At 39.0% G+C, this 22,674-nt stretch overlaps 1 protein-coding gene across 1 annotated transcript in view; it reads left to right on the top strand.

Annotated features, from left to right (window-relative positions):
* Positions 1–21,504, top strand: part of gpr149 (G protein-coupled receptor 149) — a 48,207-nt gene extending 26,703 nt beyond the window's left edge. The window contains exon 4 of the mRNA XM_002933259.5: positions 20,092–21,504. Coding sequence (XP_002933305.3) covers positions 20,092–20,661 — 570 coding nt within the window. The 3' untranslated portion in view covers positions 20,662–21,504. The remainder of the gene's footprint in view (positions 1–20,091) is intronic.
* The last annotated feature ends 1,170 nt before the right edge of the window (positions 21,505–22,674 follow it).

Raw genomic sequence — 22,674 nt, forward strand, 5'->3', positions numbered from 1 at the left:
ATTTCTTAAAAGTTTCACAAAATGTGAGTTCTATTTCCATTAAATGGTCATTATAATTCATTGGAGCAAATGAAAATTAAGTATAAACACATTTCCAGATCTGACTCATGTTTAATCACAATGCATGAAAGCAATACTTTTGCTATTAAAATGCAACAATAAGTACCTTGAGCTTCCACCTTTACATAGTTTGTTTTTCAATGCTCTGTTTAACTTTTTCAGATTCTAAGCTATCTAGCTGCCATCAAGGCCATCACTATAAATTACCGTATATACTCGAGTATAAGCCGATCCGAATATAAGCCGAGGTACCTAATTTTACCTAAGAAAACTGGAAAAACTTATTGACTCGAGTATAAGCCTAGGCATCCATTTCTTTTAACACACCTGCACAAAACGCTATCATCATCATGGAAGATAGAGAAAACATTTCAGATGAAAAAATAATATATTAATAAAATAGATAAATAAATTGGGCATTTTCTCCACCTGTGTATTTCGGCCAGCTGAGAAGCATCCAGAACCACCCTTGAGTTTGGCAAAACAACATACAGTATATCCAGTCTCTCAAACACTCAAAATGACCGGCCATAAGAAAACTGGCTTGTGTTAAGCCACCTCAGTTTGTGCAACATTATTGTATTTAATTAGCCCTGGTAATGCAAAGACTTTAGATCAGTGTCTGTTTTTAGCACTTGAAGAAGGGGCAAAAATTGGAAAGCAGTGCACACGTTGTAAGTAATAAATAATAATAAGTAATAAATAACCTTGTGTTATTATGCACTCAATTGCCAAGTGTCACTTGCTTTACCCTTGCTTTAAGCTGCCAAACCCGGCCCTTCAGTCAAATTGTCTGTCACCCCATAGAGAAGAAGAGTAGTAAACGCTCTGCTGTGGGGTAGAGGTTGTGGAGAAAAGGAGGCAGTGGGATGACACTTACAAATGCGTTTCTGGGTTCTGTCCACCTCTCACTGCAACAGTGTGCTGTTGAAGAATTCCCCCAAGTCTTGCTGTTAAGTACTCAGTTGACTTACTCCATTTCAGCGATCCAGCACCTCTCCAGCAATGGGTCGCGCAACTTACTCCATGTCAGTGATGCAGGACCTTTCCAGCCATTGGGCGAGAGCGCATGGACGCATCCAGCGACGGGCATCCGCCGCGCACACACGCCACGTGCGAATGACGGATGCCCGGTGCTGGATGCGTCCATGCGCTCGCTATGCGCTATCGGCTGTCTGCCGATGCCGGATGATGCCGCAGTAACCGAACGTCCCGGGTGGGGTTGGGGGTTGGCTGCGAGTAAAATGTTTTGTATGAGATTGATTAACAAACTTGCCTTAAGTTGGTGGTCCTCTGGTATAGATGATGCCGGATGGCCATGCTTCCTCCACAGTAACCGAACGTCCCCGGTGGGGGTTGGCTGTGAGCGGGCACAAGCATTTTAGATTCACGGGAAGGGGGGGTGGGGTGCGAGCGCAAACATATGTCCAGGGGCGGGCGGTGTGAGCGAGCGCACGGCCGGGAGAACGTAGCTACCGTATATACTCGAGTATAAGCCGAGAGTGCCTTTTTGAGCACATTATTAGTGCTCAAAAACTCGGCTTATACTCGAGTATATACGGTATTCAAATTTGCAACAGTCTAGTTGACTAGCAATTTATTTAAACTGATTTTCAATATGTTTCTCATAGAATGTGACTAACAAGCAGACAATTATGCGCAAGGCAATTTCCATAGCTTTAATTTAGTATGATTTGTTCACGTTTTAAGGCCACCTCCATCTATGGTGAAATCATCTGAATTGCATTTTTTGCAGCCTTTTCTTAAAAAAGCAAATGCATCAATACAAAGACAGAGAGAGAGTATACAGTATATATAGTTCCCACAATGTAGAAATCTGCACTCAGGGGCTTATAATACAGCAAAATGTAACCCCTTTTTGGTTGTAAATAGTGATGAGTGAATCTGTCCCGTGTTGCTTCTCCATAAAATCGCAAAATGGCGAAAAATTCACAAAAAGCATTTGTTGCATGATTTTTTTTTGTCGCCCATGTCTATTTTTGACAAAAAAAAATCCACACAACAAATATTTCCACTTTGGATGTGTGCAAAGTAAATGAATAAATAGATGCCAGAAGGTTCTTGCAGCGAAAGAGAACTGAACTTGTTTATTTCCAAGACAATGATCTAAAGCTTAAGCAGTAAATACTCACAAATACAGATGGAATGGCAATGGATTAGGTAGGTTCAATGCAGAGCAAGCAGTTTGTAATAGTGTCCACCGATTTTTCCCAGCACAGCAGCGTGTGGGCAGGGTGAGACAGCTATTGCAGCACTGCAACACTGTGGAGAGCAGTCTAGATAGTAATTCTCTATCCTTTGCGTTTCCACCTTAATGGTCCAGATCCCCTACAGCCGACGTAGATCAGGGAGAAGACCATGCCTGATACCCTTGTCACTACTGCGGTTCTTTTACTAAGGCAACAGAGTCTGTAAAGAAGAATATTCCCCAGCTATCTCTCCTGGTTGGAGCCGGAAAGCTGCTCTTTATAACTAAAGCTAACTATTTCCTAGAAGTGCTATAACATAAATTTATCTTACACTTACAAATCCTCATTCACGGGGTCCCTGTTCCCCCGACTTCTCCAGAGATAAAGATTCATCTGGGGCAGATGGCTTTACTGGGGCCTTGTTGATCCCAGGCTCAGTGGAATATCCACCTGAGTCAACAGATGCAGGCAAAAGAGGAAGATCCACCCCTTTGCTAACACTATGGGGCCCATTTACTTACTCACGAACGGGCCGAATGCGTCCGATTGCGTTTTTTTTCGTAATGATCGGTATTTTGCGATTTTTTCGGAAAATTATCGCGACTTTTTCGTTTCCAATACGATTTTTGCGGAAAAACGCGAGTTTTTCGTAGCCATTCCGAAAGTTGCGATTTTTTCGTAGCGTTAAAACTTGCGCGAAAAGTTGCGCTTTTTTCGTAGCGTTAAAACTTAAAAGGCGCGACGTTTTGCGCAAGTTTTAACACTACGAAAAAATCGCAACTTTCGGAATGGCTACGAAAAACTCGCGTTTTTTCGCGCAAATCGTATTGGTAACGAAAAAGTCGCGATAATTTCCGAAAAGTCGTAGAGGCGCCGAAAAAATCGCAAAAAATACGAAAAAATCACAAAACGTTCGTTTCCAATCCGAATTTTTTCCATTCGGACTCGGATTCGACCCATAGTAAATGTGCCCCTATGAGTGTGAAAGGGAGTGGTGTGACTATGAGCCAATAGTATAAAACATGTAAATAGCAAAATATGTTACATGGGTCTTGGCCCAGAAACAGTCAAATAAGAAAAGGTAGGGTTATATATATCTGTTCTCACCCTTTTAATTAGAAAAGTAAAATTTTGTTAAATCAGCTTTCGGTCTTAGCAGTGCTGAACAAAGAGCAATACAAATTCAAAAAATGAACAGATTTGTTTTGCTGGCATTTTGTGAAATGTTCTGAAAACCAACATTTCCAGATTGTGCCCAGTCTACATTCATGATATTGTAACTATGTAACTATGTCTCTGTAAATCTGTGGATGGGGTGAAATACAGGAATAAAGGGACAAGGGACATTTCCAGACTGTGCCCATTCTGTATGTGTGGATTCATGATGTGGAACACAGAAATAAAGGGACAAGGGATATCCAACATTTCCAGTGCATCCAGTCCGTATGTAAAGTGGTGACCAATATTTCTTGAAACCCTTGGCGAACTGATACTTGCACCACCATCATACACCGAAGAAACTCGTAGTACACTTTTGAATGAACGGAAGGTTCACATGATGTTGCAGGTGAAAACATTTTATTGCAGCCACCAGTAAAGCTTCTCAAGAAAACCTTGCCATACAAATTATTCCAAACAATATGACCAGCATAAGGTATCCCAGGCCACTGAGGCCCAGCCTGATGCCTACTTTCCTCTAGTACACTGGTCCCTTCATATCAATGCGATGCAGCCTCAGCTGCTTGTCTCACTAACCTACCACTAACTCTGACTGACTACAGCAAGCTCCATAAATATAACCTGCCACTTTCTATCCTAAATAAAAGGAGTCAGACCTCGGGCTCCCTGTCGTCATTCACCTGTTCCTCCTATCAGCCAAAGAGGCAGTGGTACCCTGCTTTTTCTCCCTTACATAGCCTCTGTTGAGGTCTTTCCCTGCTTAATGGCACCACCTGGTGGTTGCAATAACAATATTTACATCATACAATCTATTTTACTTCCTACATTTTCCCCTTGGGTAACCTAACAACTAAAACACACCCCCATGTATGTATGGATTAATTATGTTGTCTCCATGGATCTGTGGATGGGATGCAACACAGGAGCAGAGACAAGGGGAAAGTTCTGAAAGTGTGTCTCATGCTGCCTGTGATATCAGTTATGAAAAAAAATAATATCTTCTCTTAGCCCCTCCCATAGGCGATTTATTGTGTTCACCTACTGTATGACTCCCTCTTAATACTACTGAATGGATACCACCCTAATGGACACACATGGAGTGACAACAAGCAGTCTGGAACCTGTAATCACTATATGTGCTTTACATGGAGCCCTGTTGTTTTAATGCAAGATGGCAGCAGCTTATGCCATGGCCTAAAAAAATCTGTAAACACCATCACATATCCTTGAAAAGTATATCAATTCAGAGTTCCACAGTCAGTATAAAGGTGAAAACTTATGGCCTCATACAGCTATATGGTTAGAGAACTCATCCAATATGTGTATAATTTACTGCAGGGGCACATTATCCATTACATGTTTTATAAACTATACCAAATAATGAACAAATGCTGCCAAATGCCAGTGATTCGATAGATTGCTTTGTAACTTTTGATACTAATCCCTCAACTTGTTAAAAGTTAATGCACTGCTAAATATGGTCCTTAAGTGTAAATGGTGTCCTAGTTTCTAAAACACATAATAGCCACCAGCTATTCCAGACAGGCTGTCATATTGATTGAAAATACACAGGAACACTGTGGTGACATAATGACTGAGTTGCGAGCAGTTTACAGTAATGGTCCAAGAGAGAAATCATAAGCATATGATATGATTCATTTATAAAATGAAAGGTTTACGAGCAGCATGATTTCCTCAGCAGCGGTAAAGCTAGTGTTTTGCTTTGTATTCCCCAAAGAAAAATCATGCCTTTTAAAATGGAACATAATGAAAAACTTGTCGCCTTCTTCTCTTTTAAAAAAAAAAAAATATTTATTATGCAATTTTGCCCAAAAGGTTGAACCTAATGGATGTGTTGTTCTCCAACCTTAGCTACAATTCTTTTGTATTAAGGAGAATAATGACATACTGCCTTAGGACATATCGGCTATTTTCATGGCTTCGGCACAATCCTGTATCCATCAAGCAACTATATTTGCTCATGTTCAGCATGTCACAAAGTTCACTTATCCTTGAAGAAGTAGTAATTTATAATTACAAAAGCAAGTGTTAGAGGGTTAGGATGGGCTTCTGCTCCAGAACCAATTCTACATCTGATAGAAGAGTCGATTACTAGATTTGCAAATGTAGTAGAAATGTAGAATAAAAAATATATAGCAAAATTCTTGTTCTACCGATGCCACTCATGGGGATGGCAGAAATGAAAGTGCATATGACCCTTTCTATCATGTTAGCTGGGCAAAATAAACTTTACTTACACTATATAAATTATTTAATTTTTTCCTCTTCAGTCTTGGAATTTACAGTCACAGCAAGCAGGCAGGCATGATTTTGTGTACACTGTTATTAAGGCAAGCTTTGTATCACCCCAAAGTCTTATGAACTTGATGGACGTATGTCTTTTTTCAACCCAACTTACTATGTTATGGATTTGCCTTCTTTGTGATATCTAGGAATGGCTGAATGGAAAGTTAAATTAATTCTGATTAAAAATATAAGTTGTCAACCATATATTGCCTACCCCGCCTCTATGCCTTTTAGCCTGTAGGTTGATACCTATATCAATATTTAAGTCTGCCATTTCCAATACCCTGGAATCACTGTGGATCATTGTGCTTTTGTCATGACCAAGCTACCCAGGCATCCTATCAAGTATCCTGTGAGCCCATTCCTGTCCTGTACTTGTTTCTCATTCTCTGACTCCCTGGTTTTGACCCTTTGCCTGTTATCTGCTTGTCTGTCACCTTCCCTGACATTGTGACTTGCTGCCTGCCCTGATCTTGTGGCTGAACTTGGACTTGTTTTGATTGCTGCTTTCCCAGACCTATTGCCTGTATTCAGCCTTGTTTTGCTGTCAGCTCATTATATGCCAAGGTCCTTGTTTTCAGTTTTTATTATTAAATCTTATGTTTAAATGTGCAGTTCTTGCCTCCTTATATTTGCTAGGGGATACTTGGCATATTGGCTCCCACTGGTTAGTTCACCTACCCCGAACATCAACAGAGAAGGTTTTTTGCTAAGGTATTAGGGTAGATTCAGAATGGAGGCAGGTAGCTACCTAGCAGTGAATTGTAATTTTCTGCCTATAGTAAACATCACAGCTTTGGGATGGATGGTTAATGCAGCTCAGAATTCACTAACTATTGACAGGGCAAACTGCTTTGTAGCAATAAAGAGGAGGATTATAGCAGAAAGCAAAACTTGAGCTGAAAAGACTTGTATGAACCTGGTTGAACAGTGAATCTCAGAGAAACATTTACATATGGAGCAAATGGAACACATAGTGCACACTATTAATTTTAATAGGAAGAAGGTTGTATGCACTGCAAGCTTAAATTCACATTTAGGTGCAAATGCTTAAAATGTGGTAGAAAATCAAAAAGCAGCAGCTCACCCATGACATCAGAACAGAAAACTGATAAAATATAAGGTAGTTCTTGTTATTATTGTTATTACTTATACGGTATATGGTTCCACCATTGTCTCCAGTTGTGTTGTTGGATAAACACAAACAGCAATAATTCCAACAGATTCAAACAATGTAGGAGCTGACATTGATATGAAACCCATGTCATTGGGCCAGCTATTAGAATGGAGCTACAGTGTTACAGGTAAATATCACTGAAAATTGCCTAACATTCTCTAGCTCAGGACATTAGTAAGGGAAATGGACCATAGCTTGGCCAACATTACTCCTAATTCCTAAGAGAAAGATGAAAATAAACTTGTTAAGGGTTGTAGGGGAAGATTTTTCCTGAAGATGAAATTGTTAATTACACTATGGGTCAACACCAAAATAAAGAGTTGATAAAGGTTAAATCCTGATACTTTAAAGGGTAACTAAAACCAAAAAAGGGTTAGGGCTATAAATGATGTACCTAGAACATAGGACATTGTAAATTCAGATGTTTAGCAGCCCATGAAAGTGAAGATCCATGCCCCCTGTACACAGCTGACGATAGCCATAACATACTGTATTAATAATATTCACAAGCAGGGCCAGTATTATGTTTTGCAGACTAAATCATCTGACCATTACACAAAAAAAAAGATTTTCCATTCGCACTATAAAATGTGCTTGATCTATCTCAGTTCAGTTCATTAACTGTACAATTTATCAATGTCTGCTATATATTGATCCTTTCACATATTAATTAATGACTATTTCTAGATGGATTTTGCCAGAAGTAATATTCCAGTGTTTATGTACTGTACATCAGTTTGTAGTGCACTGCTATGTAGATGTATGCATCTTCTGTTCTTCCAAATCTCACCAAGGTGAAACAGGTCTGGGCTAAATAATATTGATCTATAAATGTGAAAAATAATACAGATTTAGAAATTAGACCCTATCCTACCAGTGGGTATGAGCATATGACTTTGAAGGGTTCATCTAAAAGTTTGGACTAGGTATTCAGTTAAGGGGGCGTTTACTCAGGTTTGTTTTCTTTAGTTCGGGTTTTTTGTCACTAAAAACTTGATTTTGTTGCAGAAAAAAAACACAATTTTTTCACTATTGTTTATGTGGTAAAACAGTGACAATTCTGAATGCTAAAATACGCTAGCTAAAACCTGTCGAGATCACGTAGAAGTCAATGGCAGATGTCCCTTTTACAGTTTGAAGATCTTTTTTTTTTAAAAGGTTTCCAAGGTTTTTTTTACATTGGCTTTCATGTGACAATACAAAAAAGTCAAGTTTTTCGCATGACAAGTAAAAAAAAAGTTGCATTTTTTTTCTGCTCTTTCCAAACTTTTTTTTTTGCTTTGTGCATTTTCAATTCAGATTTTTTAGTAAATGACTGCCATTCATGGAAATATTATTTAACTTTTTTAAAACCACAAAAATCCAACTGTTAGTAAATTCCCCTCTTATTCTTTAGATGATTTGGTATGAGGGTGAATCAAAAAATGAAAAAGATTCTGCACATTTTTTCTAATATGGTACATAACATTGTATGGCTGCTTTCATACAACAAGCTTCTTCCGGGTTAATGAATGGGGTTATGCAGACAATGTTAACCAATCAATAGATTGCTATCACTGCTCTAATGTATTAAGAATAATAAATGGAAAATGAAATTTTCATATACAATACAATGTTTTTTCCTAGAATCCCTGTATCATTGCAGCTGCCCTCACTATTACGTACAGAGAATCTGGTGCAAGTAGTGGTTAGTATTTTCAAATTGGGAATGCTATCACTCCCAGTGCACCACTGGACACAATGTTAATTAAGCCATTAGCCTGTTATTCTCATGGTTCAAATCAACAGGGAAACCATTGTGGGAACACCCAGGATGGAGGCAATCCCAGGGTTCCTAGAGGCACATTATTTATTACTGTGGCTGAGCAGTCTCACTGACACTTATGCAAGTACAGGGAAGTGTAAGGGGTACCTTTTATGAATGGGGTTGATATGAGCACAACTTTGTGTACATTTTAGTGTACCAAGCTTGTTGTTGCATTCTTAAAAGCAGCTGTATGGTTACTGGAGTAGGGGAAACTTTTTCAATAAACCTAATGAATTCCCATAGTGTTCAGATTTTATATTGCCTTGTGCTGCCCTTATTTTTTATACTTACACTGAAATGTGTGCCCTCACTGCTGCTACAGACATCCGTGTCTTTGCCGTGAATCATCCCATTTATGCATTTTTTAGTATTCTGTCCTTGAGCTTAGCAGTGATGTTACCAACAGAGTGGAAACTAAATTGTGTGAAAAGCTAGAAAAATAATCCGACCAAGAAAATATCTACCATAAAAATGTCCTGCAAAAATGAAGAGTCTTTGATTTGGATTTCTAATATAGTTTATTTAAAGATTGCTGGAAAACTGCGGCTCTGCAGGTGTTATTGACTATAACTGCCAGCAACTGAGTTATATTTCAGCAACATATGAAGGACTCCATGTTGCTTATCCCTGGTGTGAAATAAATACTAGTGCTGGAACCCCCATTGTACTGTAAAAAACAATCACTCTGTACATTTCATCAGAATGTAAATAATAATCACAGCAGATTTTTCAGACAGAAATGCAAGCTTTATATTGTCACTAGTCCTGATTGTATTGGCTTCCAGTATGGTTTGAATCTTGAATGAAAATAGGTTATGTTTACCAAATCTATTTCATATTTACTCTTGCTGTTTCATGATTTATTGTACCTGCATTGACACCAGTATTACATAAATAACATTCAAACAGTATAAAACAATGGAACCCAAGCAGCGCTGGCTAGTAAATGAAACAGAATCTGCTGAAAGCACGGATGCAGGAACGGATACCTAGGTGTGACTCACTCATACATGCTGTATACTAATATGAGCTGACATTTCTGTAGAAGGGTCTCACATCAGTAAAACAAACCCCATGGATAGGCTGTATATTAAAGTTGAGGGGGGGCATATTCCTACATAAAACAGCTGCACAGGAGAGATATTGCTAGGCAGGTTGATTACAAAGGGGTAAAACATTGAATCTGGCAGGACATACATAAAGGGTGAGTCCATTAGACTTCTTCAAGTAAAGTGTCACACAGTTGTAAGACTGTCTTGGATTTTTGAAACTATGACAGATGCTGTGATATTGAACCACTTGTTTTTCAGATTAGATTCATGTGCAGAAAATAAAATGGCCCAAATTATTAGAGCCCGTTTGCCATTTGCACTGGAGATAATGATGGACAGGACAGTTAGAGCTTGGCACTGCTGCTGCTGAACTCTAACACCCTAAAGAGCACAATGAGTTCCACTATCTGTTCAGTCACATTTAGAAATAAACTGTAGAAAGGCAGATATATAGCTGTATATTTTACACCATCAAAGGACTAGGAATGGCACGATGTCAGCACTCTTCCTTTACAATTCTTTGCACACCCTGGGTATTGGCCATCCGTGCTGCATGACTGCACCTGCTCAATTTAACATTGCCCCCGATATATCAAAAACTGAATCCAATGTGTTGTTTTCAATTTTACTGTGCCATTTATGCCACACATTGTTCAAGTAAAAATTAAAAAGAAAAGCCAATTAAAAAGTTACGTATCCCCTGTACCTAATGCAGAGATTGGCAGTACTTCCATATTGGCCATGTCATTTCCAGAAGTAAAGTGGTCAAGGTTCCACCCCTGAAGAATGATGCTCACCTCTGAATTATATACGGTAATTATGTTGGGTTGAAAACCCCAACAGACTGTTCTTCCACTTTAGCTTCTTCTTCCGCTTCTCCTTCTTATTCTTAGGCCCCCCATTTTCTAAACGCTACTCCTCCTACAGTTTTAGGGGTACAACACCCAAACTTGCCACACATCTTCACCCTATAGCGGAGCAGGTTGCTTGTGCTTTTCTAAGCGATCCGCCCCCCCCCCGTCTTTTTGTGGCGCCGCTCTGAACACCCCAATTTTCCCATTGACTTTGACAGGGAAGATTTTCAAACTGCTGCCCCAATTACAGCTTTTAAGCTACATCCCCCAAACTTGAATAACATAATCATGGGGTCACCCCGAATGAAACAACAACATTTGTTGGATGACCCCAAAGTGGGAGGGGCCAACAACAGCCAATCAGATTTTACCTATTGACTTTAAATGGGGAAATTCAACCTGCTGCCATTCTCACAGTATTAACACCAGGGTCCCCAAGCTTTTCACAATTGGTCACTAGAGGACTGCAGGTTTAGTTTTGAAAAAGTGGGCGGGGCCACCAACAGCCAATCAGATTTCACCTATTGAATTTTATTGGTTAGGTGCCAGGGTTCCCAAACTTTGCACAGTCAGTCACTGCGTGACTTCGTACTCAAAGTTAGAAAAAGTGGGCGGGGCTGCCAAAAGCCAATCCCATTTCTTTCCTTGTTTTCAGTGGGGAAATTTTAACTGCTGCCATTCTCACATGTTTAATGTCAGGGTCCCCAAACTTTGCACAGTTTGTCACTGGGTGACTACGCATTTAAGGTTTTTTTTTTTTTTTTTAAAGAAAAGTGGGCGGAGTCACCAACAGCCAATCAGACTTTACTTATTGACTTTAAATGGGGAAATCCAACCTGCTGCCATTTTCACAGTATTAACACCAGGGTCCCCAAACTTTTCACAGTTGGTCTCTAGGGGACTGCAGTTTTAGTTTTGAAAAGTGGGTGGAGCCACCAACAGCCAATCAAATTGTACCTATTGAATTTTATTGGTTTGATGCCAGGGTTCCCAAACTTTGCACAGTCAGTCACTGTGTGATTAAGTATTCAAGTTTTGTTTTTTACAGTAGGCGGAGCAACCAGCAGCCAATCAGATTTTACCTATTGACTTTTAATGGGGAAATTTAACCTGCTGCCATTCTCACAGTACTAACACCAGGGTCCCCAAACTTTTCACAGTTGGTCACTAGGGGGCAATTATTAAATTGTATTGGTTTGATGCCAGGGTTCCCAAACTTTGCACAGTGAGTCAGTGTGCGACTACGCACTCAAGGTTAGAAAAAGTAGGCGGGGCCTCCATAAGCCAATCACATTTCTTTGGTTGTTTTCAGTGGGGGAAATTTTAACTGCTGCCATTCTTACATGTTTAATGTCAGGGTCCCCAAACTTTGCACAATTTGTCACTGGGTGACTATGTTCCAAGTTTGGAAAAGTGGGCGGAGCCAACAACAGCCAATCAGATTTCACCTATAGACTTCATACTGTATGTTTAAATTTAAAATGCTGCCATTCTTTAAATATTAGTACTAAGGTCCCTAAACTTTGCAGAGCTAGTCACCAGGTAACCACGGTTCAGAGTTAGAAAAAGTGGGTGGAGCCACCAACAGCCAATCAGATTTTAACTATTGATTTTCAATGGGGAAATTCAGCCTGCTGCCATTCTCACAGTATTAATACCAGGGTCACTAGGGGACTGCATTTTTAGGTTTTTAAAAGTGGGTGGGGCAACCAACAGCCGATCAGACTTCACCTATTGATTTCTTTTTTGTTTAAATTTAAAAAGCTGCCTTTCTCACACTATTTATGTCAGGGTTCCCAATCTTTGCACAGTCAGTCACTGGATGACTACATATTCAGGGTTAGAACAAGTGGGCGGAGCCACCAACAGCCAATCCATTTCCACCCATTACATTTCATTGGTTTATATTTAAATTGATGCCATTTTTTAAGTATTAATTCCAGGGTTGTTAAACTTTTCAGAGTTAGTCACTGGGTATTTGCCGTTGAAAGTTAGAAAAAAGTGGGTGGAGCCACCAACAGCCAATCACATTTCACCTATTTACTTTCAATGGTGAAGTGTAAAATGCTGTCAGTCTCACAATTTTTATGCCTGAGTCCCCAAACTTTGTACAGTTGGTCACTGGGGGACTGCAGTTCAAAAATAGGAAAAGTGGGTTGGGCCACTAACAGCCAATCAGCTTTCATCCATTGAATTTTATTGGTTTAAATTTAAAATGCTGCCATTCTCACACTATTTATGTCAGGGTGCCCATTGTTTGTCACTGGGAGACTTCGGCACACCCACCAACCACCAATCACAATTTACCTATTGACTTTTATTGGTTTAAATTTAAACTGCTGCCATTATTTAACTATTAATCCTAGGATCCCTAAACTTTGTAGAGTTAGTCACTGGGTAACTGCAGTTCCAGGTTAGAAAAAGTGGGTGGAGCCACCAATCAGATGTCACTCGTTGACTTTCAGTGGGGAAATTTAAATTGCTGCCATTCAGACACTATTAAAACCAGGGGCCCCAAACTTTGCACAGTGGTTTTTACTATATAATTGTGGTCCAAGGTTAGAAAAAGTGGGCGGAGCCAACAACAGATCAGATTTCATTCAGTGACTTCACGTTGTTCAACCCAACACAAAGTTTGTTCTCAAACTTCCCTTTCTAGTTCAGGAATTGTTTTTTCTCACAAGGCAGTTCAGCATTGAAAATACAAGGACTTATCTATTAAAGCTCTGGGCACAAGTGCTAGATTTGTTTCTTATACCAAAGGATGTCAATCAAAATGCACAGAGAATAAACAGCCTTTAACAGTTTGAGTTGCTAAAAAAAATCGGTTCTAGTCTCAAAGGGCATTAAAAGCTGCTATAAAAGCTACTATTTATAAAGTACTCCGCCAAGCAAATTTATATTTTAAAATGAGCTGTTTTTGAGAAGAGAAGAGTATCATATTTGTTGATAGCTCCAGAGGGGATAAAGGAATGCTGCAGGGCCAGTCATCAAGGGCTTCAGTTCTCTATGGTATCTATCAGGGATCTCACTGAGGCACAGCATTCCTAATAAGCTGCACTTGGGACTTTTCATCCCCTTTAATTTGTTTCTTTGCTTAGTATTTAAAGACCCCAGAGGTAAGGGATTTTATAACGTTAAATACATTCTTTTGTAATAAACACATATCTTTTTCTCCAGAAATGTTCTTGTGTTTCTTGAAAATAACATTTCCTGTCATATTTATGAAGGGATTTACTAGCTGCACATTACTTTTTAAATGTTTCTTTTTATTTTACTATACAGAAAAAACAACCTTAAAAACAAAAAACATATATTGAGTGATATACCATAATGTGTTATTCAGACAATTTATATACAGTACAGAAGGACAGGAAAAATGTACATACTGGTAGTCCATAGAGTATCAGGTTATGGAATATTCATAATTATTAGTAAAACAATAATTGCAGGATCCTGTATGCTCTGCCCTCCTAATTGCAGTATGCATATTTGTGTATTTTATTCAATGACATCATATGTGATATGTTTTTTCCAATTTTCTTGCAATACCATACATAAAAGATAATAAAGACAAGTAGAGGCGTCTTGGCCTCTGGACATTTCATAGTAAACAGAAAGCAAAGCACTCATAGTTAGGTAAAATGTACAATGGCCAAAAATCAGTGCATTGATAAAAGAAAGGGGGGATAGGAACATGGATCCCAGCAACTGCAGAGATACAGTAAGTAAAACAGAAATTAAAGGTTTGGGCCAAAAATAAATATCACAGTAGCAACGTAACGATTGAAGAAGCAAGGCAAATGAAGGCTGCACAATAAATTGATACCACATTTTCAAGGTAACATTATCCATTTGGTCTTCCCATAGTTACAGTCAAGGGCCCCTTCTATATGTCCCAGGCAAAATAACTTTTAGCATTGTCATGGGTTTGTGCCTTCAGCTCCATAGTTTGTTGGACTGTTAAAAACAATAACTAAGAGGAACTCTGAACCATATGTTTATATAAAAAAATATATTTTAAATAGTAGTATGGGACCTGTTATCCAGAATGCATAGGACCTGGGGGTATTCCAGATAAGAGGAAAGTCTCTGAACAACATGGGTTAAAATGTCAGCCATTATATCAATATTACCATATTCCCCCAGCGCTCCTTTGTGCTCCATATTTTGTCTGGGAAAAATCAAAGTGCTAGCATAGAATCAGATACCTGTATTCGCTTAGGGGCCGATACATTAACACGAGTTCGAATGCCAAACGGAAAAAAATTCGGATTGGATACGATAATTTCTGAAGATCGCAGTGTAGCTTCCTTAGTGTAGCTTCCTTTTCTCCTGTAGAAGTGATTGTGTTAAAGTCTCTTAAAAAAATTATTTACACATTAATCTTATTTTGGATCAAGTACAAGTACTGTTTTATTATTGCAAAGAAAAAGGATATCATTTTTAAAAATGTTAATTATTAGATTAAAATTAAGTCTATGAGAAATGGCCTTCCTGTAATTCTGAGCTTTAAAGATAATGGGTTTCTGGATAATGGATCCCATACCTGTAATCATAAGTATAATATCTGTGTGGGCTTAATAAATCAGTCAAGCCACTGATAAGGAAGATAACCATCTTGGCCCATTCAGAGAAAGAATGCAATTCTATATTTGTAGGCATCTTAATGTCTCATAGGTGGGCAGCTGCTAATTATTAATTATTCAAGAAGAGATCATTTGTTATATAAATTGTCACTTCTAGAATAAGAGAGCATGTCCAGTTGCTTATATAGACAGGCTCTGTGCTGCTGGAACTCCTTATGAATGTACCTCTCAATGAGCGTTTAGGCATTTTGTATTGTTTTTTCAAGGCGATAGCATTAAGACCTGTGAAAGAGTGAATAGTACATCATTTTAACATTCCACCATTCAGTCCAAATATTTCCTAATACTTGCAACTACCCTATGCTGGGAACAGTGATTACGTTTAATTCCATGTCACCTTCTGGTTCTAGCAGTCTGGTACCCTCCTAGTACCCTACTCCGGATAGGCATTTGATTACTTGCCGAAGGCCATCCCTCTTGTCCCTACTCTTCCTCTGGATCGCTATCTGTGGCAGAGCCACGGCTACTAAGCCACTATCTCCTTCTAAACATCATCACTTTCTAGAACAACCAGTGTTTCTTACATGGAGAACTCTTCCTATCTAGCTTGCCCTGGTTGCTGGAATGAATCCTGACCTGGGTGTGTTCACCCTTTTTATACTTATTGTACTCAATCCCCCTCTACTGGCTGGGGTTTAAACCACAGTTCCCAAAACTTCTACTCCTTCTAATGGCCGGAGGCTATATTATACCTATTATTCCAAACACACACACACACAACACAATACAATAACCGTCAGTGCTAAAACACACAGATATACCCATATTCTTGTTTCCCACTTATAACAACAGAGAAACAACTTAATTCCCATCCTCTCCTTCTTTTCTATCTCCTTCTAAGGCCAACTAAGTAGGATGGGCATACAGAATGTAACCAGTGACATGTAAACATCTTACTCTTGTCACACATTTATATTTGCTGAATGAATAAGTGTGGAAATGATTGAAATCCCAAGTAAAAGCTATTTGTCTGACCAAACCTTACATTGAGGGACTTTAGGTGAATGCCATCTATTTAAAGCCCTTTTCAATTCTTTCAGTGTTATCAAACAAATTGTCTGATTTGTAAGCATCCAGTTTGCAAAGAGGAGAAGATAATATATTCCATGTATCAGCTTTCTTTGTTAAAATGCTACCAATGTAATCTTTTTGTGGTGCTATAATCTCCACTTTGCATAGGTTGATCTGCAAAACCCTCAAGGATATTTTTCATATACCTTAGAAATTGCTTGCCAGTTATAATGTTAGGCACTCAAATTGATCTGTTACACTTTATTTCATTCATTGTAGGTAACATATTCTAACTGTGCTCTCAAGTTACTCTAACCAGGCCCGGATTTGTGGCGAGGCCACAAAGGCCCGGGCCTAGGGCGGCATAAACATAGGGGCGGCATGCCGCCCCGCCGCACGCAAATTTTTAAAATTTTGCTCCCATACGGAGCAATGGGGACCTCTCCCCACTGCTCCGTATGGGAGTTTTAACTTTGGCGCATGCGCATGCGCGTTAGCGCGGCGGCAGGGAAGGAGGAGGTGGTTTGCGCATGCGCGCTCGCACGGCGGGTGGGGGCGGTAGGGGGCGCCGAATTGGGGCGGCCTCGGGGCGCGTCATTTAGAAATCCGGCGCTGACTCTAACAATGGTAACTCGTTCTTACCATTGTTACTCAACCATATATATATATATATTTACAAAATAATGTTTTGTTTTTTTAATTTTAATTTTTTATTTATACATTTTTTAAGAATACAAAATAATGTATTTACTAACCTTTCTAACAGTGGCCACTTATTGTTTGTATCTTGCCAGGTAAGACGGCTGTCTTTAAATCAAAGGTTTCACAAACACTGAAAGCCTTCTTCCAGTTGTGGAAAAACTTGCTTGTAAATATAATGTATAGTTTCAGGGATTGCGTTATTCCATCTAGTATGTTGTAATGTAATATTTGGCAAACAAACTAAACATATAAGGAAATAAAGATTTTTAAATCAAACATGATTACATGAAGACATCAAGAATAGTGGTCTCTTATTTATTTTAGTTGCCTCTTTTGTGAACAATAGCCTAGGCCTGCTTACCGCTTCCCATGTATCTTCCACTGTTTCCACTATACAAAAGTAGCTCTGACTACTCATGGGCTATAAGTGGTTATGTGGCTTTATCTCTATTTCCCATCAAGATCAACCCAATTAGGCGTAGCCAGGAGACAGCTATCTTAGTAGCACCATTTGTACAAATGTAACACACAGCTCTGTCAAAGTGGGAGATTGAACTCCTTACTTGATTGTTTAAGATGATAAAACTACCCAAAGATACAGCATGAAGGTCAGTAATATTTCCAGAACAAGAGTCACTTTTTTACTCTTGCAAGCATATAGTGATAAAGAAAACAGTTCTACAAAGGCCAGAGGATGCAGAGGCCACATGTTGATGGTGTTACATGATTTACTGGTCTTTAAGAAACACTGGTACAGAGATAAAGGTATTAACACTGGCCTCCTCCTCTGTCGCCAGTATATGTATCCAAGTCATAAGTAACAACACTAACACCTGGAGTTCAGATGTGGGATGTTCCCAATTTTATTGCGGTGTTCTGGACACACAGGATAGTATCAAATAGCACACCCTTTCTTAAATGAGGTGGTACACACAGGTGATTAAATATTGTTATTAAATATTTTTGTCAATATGTTGGCGCTTTATAAATAAATGTTAATAATAATAATATGTATCATATATATCAATTTACCTCACTTAAATTGTAAGTTCTCAGGGACCTTCTTCCATTTCAGTGCATTCTTCTTACTTTCTAATGTATTTCCTTACATATTTATATTCTGTTGTTGTATTTATCACCATGGATAATATTATTATATTGTTTTAATGTTCAGTAGTGCATGCACAAGTACCGCTATATAAGTAAAATAATCAAATGTATCCTCTCCTAAAATTGGAACAGGCTACACTGCTTTGCTGAGCAAACCATTCGATATTATATGATATACCAAACCCAGACAGTGCTGTATTCATGGGGGCAGCTGTAGGTTGCTTTGCTCCAAAATGGCATACAGAGATCTGTAGCATTTTACGTTTACCATAAGACAGTGTAAATGCAAAAAAATGGCCAATTGCACCTGTGTTTGCTCTTAGCAAACTGCCTTCCCAGATGTAAAGACTTTTGTTTGTCTCTATACTTATACTTGGATTCTAATTCCACTAGAATTATTCCCCACAGTCCTGAATCGAATTTGCAGTTTATGCATACCTAAAATATTAGCTAGCTCTTTTGTAAGTGCTTTAATATAGGCAGGAAAATAAATTGAAAGCCAAAGTGCCAATTAAGATCCAGTTACTTGGCTCTAATGACATAAGACATGCTTTATAATAACAGCAGTTCTGAATTGTCTGTTCATAAATCAAGTTTTGGCATATATGACAAGCTTTTGTTCCTAAGTTTAATTTAATAAGAAACATAGTTACCTAATGTCAAAGGCTGCATTTAAATATTCACTTAGGATGATTTAGGTTCTGCAGTAGATGCTACAATGGCAAAATGTTAGCATTACTGTTATGGTCTGGTAGAAATCAATACATTTCTATATTTTATTAATGCAGTACATCATGGCAGCATGTTTGTAAGCAAGGGGCGGGGGGCTTGAAATAATACATAAAGTATTTAACACTTTCTGTGCTTCTGGGTTCAGCAGGATCCAGAATGCAAGTTTCCAGGGACCCCAGTCCCCACTAAAATCACCTGTAACCAGAAATAAAGGATATGGCGCATTGGTAATTCTGGGTATGTGCCACAGATTCTACAAACTGCTGCACAGAACAAGTTCCAAGTGACTAAGAGCCTAGCTAGCCCAGCATGGTGCATTAGCTTTCATCCCTTTGGATGATTTTGACAAATACCATAAAAATGGGAAAGTTACACTTTCCATTAATTCTCCCCTAGAAGTGTAGTAAGGTGCACTGCAGCACTTTGTGCCCAAAGCATTCTAAATTGGTAACAGTATATTAATACATGTGAGCTGTAGATACTATACCTAACACAGCCTCCAAAGTTCATACGAACTTCAGCTCCTCTACGAGTTACAAATACATAATGATACCCTATTGCTCTGTATGCAGGGTCATACTTGGCCAGTGGGACACTGAGAAAAAACCCAGTGGTCCTGGACCTCATGGGCCCCGCTGACCCAGATCCTCTCCCCACTGGAAATGATGGGCGCTCTCTCCCTAATCACAGCTGCAAAGGAAAGAATCAAAAAGTATGCGCAGGGCAGGGGTGGGAATGCAGAATTGGTCTGTGGAGAATCTCATGACTTAGACTGAGGCCTCTGAGGTTGCAGCCCCAGACACCCCAGTCCAATGCTGTCTGTATGCACCATTCTTCAGCAAAAGCAACAAACTAAACTTGTAAACACAAGTAACACAATGAGGTCAGTGGCCTTAGAGTTATTGCCCCAACAATATTGTCTTAGTCTTTTTAAAGTTCTTATTTAATTTCTTTAAAGGCTTTATGAGTTTCATAAAATTTTCAGCAAACATCGCTGTAAAAAAAATTATGAGGGTGTTATTTACCTCCTCCTTTGCACAGATCCTGTCATGCAATAGTTGCAGGGACTTGTGTAAGGTACTCTAAAAAAGGCAAAATACAGTAAAGGTGATTTTGCCCAGTGCTCAACCATAATAAATGACCAACAAGTAGTTTGAAATGACTAAAAGAAATAGGAATATTAAGTAAAATCATTATTCCTGTATTTCAAACTTAATTTATCAACATATTTTATTTTTCAGCGTTCAGGAGGAGCTCTGAATATTCCCCTATGTGCTTTTCAGGGAACAGTTTCACTTCATGCACCCACTGGTAAAACCCTTTCCTTGTCTACCTACGAGGTAAGCAGTGATGGACAGAAGATAACACCGACGTCTAAGAAGATCGAGGTGTACCGCTCAAAAAGTGTGGGCCATGAGCCCAACAAAGAGGATTCCCCAAACCAGTTTCCAGACACAAATGTAAAGATCCACCTGGAAGTCCTTGAAATCTGTGATAATGAAGAAGCCATGGACACTGTTTCCATCATAAGCAATATCAGCCAATCTTCAACTCAAGCCAGGTCCCCTTCACTTCGCTACTCAAGGAAAGAAAATCGCTTTGTCTCATGTGATCTAGGAGAAACTGCTTCGTACTCTCTCGTCATTCCAACAAACAATCCTGACAGCGATATTAACATTTCCATTCCAGATACAGTCGAGGCTCACAGGCAAAACAGTAAAAAGCAGCATATGGAGAGAGACAGCTATCAAGAAGAAATACAACTGTTAAACAAAGCTTACAGGAAAAGGGAGAGCGATGGGGACAATTAAAGCAAGAGCAAAGAAATAATGAGTCAACAAAGCTATCACTAGAGTTTATCTTCCTGGGCTTACTAATAGTAATCTGCCTTGCAAAGTGCAAACTTCTAAATATCCTATCTAATCTGCTTACTTTGCAGCAGTAGTATCATTTCTAATGCACCAGTATGAATTAAAGCAATTCAGTGTGGACTCTAGACTGGAAACAAAGTCATCAACCATATTTAGATAAGTAACAGCTAAGCCCGTTTGGCAGTGGAAAATGTAATATTCATTGTCATAAAGTAGAAACACCATGTTCCAAACCACAGAGAACCTGCTTACATTAAATCAGCATCACAATATTCTAAATGTCAGGGAATAGACTTATAATTAACAACATTAGGTCACCTTGATTGACTTTTGATTTATAGACGCAACATGACTATTTGTCTGATTTATTTAACCAGGTAAAATTAAAAATAACAAATAAATGTAAGGGTACATATTAAAAAGTCTGGCAGAACTCTACACTGGGAAAAATGTGTCAACATAACTGTATAAAGCTTCTCTTATTATGGGAATCATTTAGATGCCTGGAAGAATGAGCCAGTACTGAAAGCTTTAATGTCAATAATCATTAAAAAAGTATTAGACCGTTAAATAGTATGGCAACTGACTATAATATCAAGAGTGCTAAAACCTAAAGAAAAGTTGATCCTTGAGTGTTTAGCACTGATATCTGTATACTCTAGTTGCTGTCATAAAGATTCATGGCTCACAGCAAACATGCTTCAATAAAACCCAGTGCTTGTGGTGTAAAGAAAAGACTGTTATGTGTACAGGATAAAGTGCAAAAACCGGTGCAAGCCAACATGTTTTTTTTTTTTTTTTCACCACGACCCAGTACAGATGTGCAAGTAAGAAAGCATCAGGGGGCACAGGGTGCTAGGAGGTCCATCCTTACAGCCTGTCCTATTTCAGAGGCTGAAAACTGCATTATTGCCAAGAAAAAAGGGGGGTTCATTGCACAGAGTTTGGAGTAAAATGCTTTGTCTCATTTGCCCCTAATCAAAGCCCATACAGAAGATTAACAGTCACAATATAGAGGCAAACACACAAATGCTTCTTAATGATAGTGCATATTAGGCTCTATTTGTATGTTTTGTTTTGTTTTTTTGCATTACCATTTATTTTTATAATACATTCACTTATATAGTAAACTCTTCAATTGCAACTCTCTGCCCTATTCCCATTATTACATAGAACAGTGCAAGAGCACTTACTTGCCAAATTCAAGTCACATATAGGAAGATTCAGTTGTAAATTATGAACAATAAACAAGAATTGGATAGTGGTATGATGGACACATAGCTAAATATCAAAGAGTCATGTATTAAAGCAGAAGGAAATTCATTTTGGCATTTTACTGCCAATAGGTTTGCCACACTAGTGCCACCTAGAACAATATATTTATTCTGCAGAAAGCTTTATCATACCTGAGTAATGTGGTCCCCGATCTGACTTCTCCTATACTGGTTGCTATAATTCGATCGTTGGGCCCTAGGGCCAAATGACGAATTAACCTAGATTCACCCGATATCGCCCACCCATAGGTGGGGGATATCGGGAAAAGATCCGCTCGCTTGGCAACATCGCCAAGCGAGCAGATCTGAAGTTGTATGGCCGCCTTTAGTCCTTAGAGCTTAGATTACATATTCCTAAGTGAGGGGGAGTGAGTTTTATGAATTCTTATGGGAGGGGGGAGCAGGAGAGGGGAGAAAACTGTGCCAACTTGGGTCCCAGGAATGAAGTCAGATACCCTAAGAACATGTTTACAAAAAAGGATACAAGAAATCCTGTGTTTCTTTTGACAGAGGAAAATTGCCTTAACTCGCACACCCTCAGCTCTCCTAACAATTTCACCGCTCGGTGCACACTGCTGGAGGGATCGGCACCCTCCCGAAATTCAGTATAGAAGAATTAGCACTGGCACTCTGGAGCTCTTTGCTTGACAAAGGGGCTACTTTGTGCCTCGAAACGTTG

This window comes from Xenopus tropicalis, chromosome 5, assembly GCF_000004195.4.
Source record: "Xenopus tropicalis strain Nigerian chromosome 5, UCB_Xtro_10.0, whole genome shotgun sequence".
Lineage (NCBI taxonomy): Eukaryota > Metazoa > Chordata > Amphibia > Anura > Pipidae > Xenopus > Xenopus tropicalis.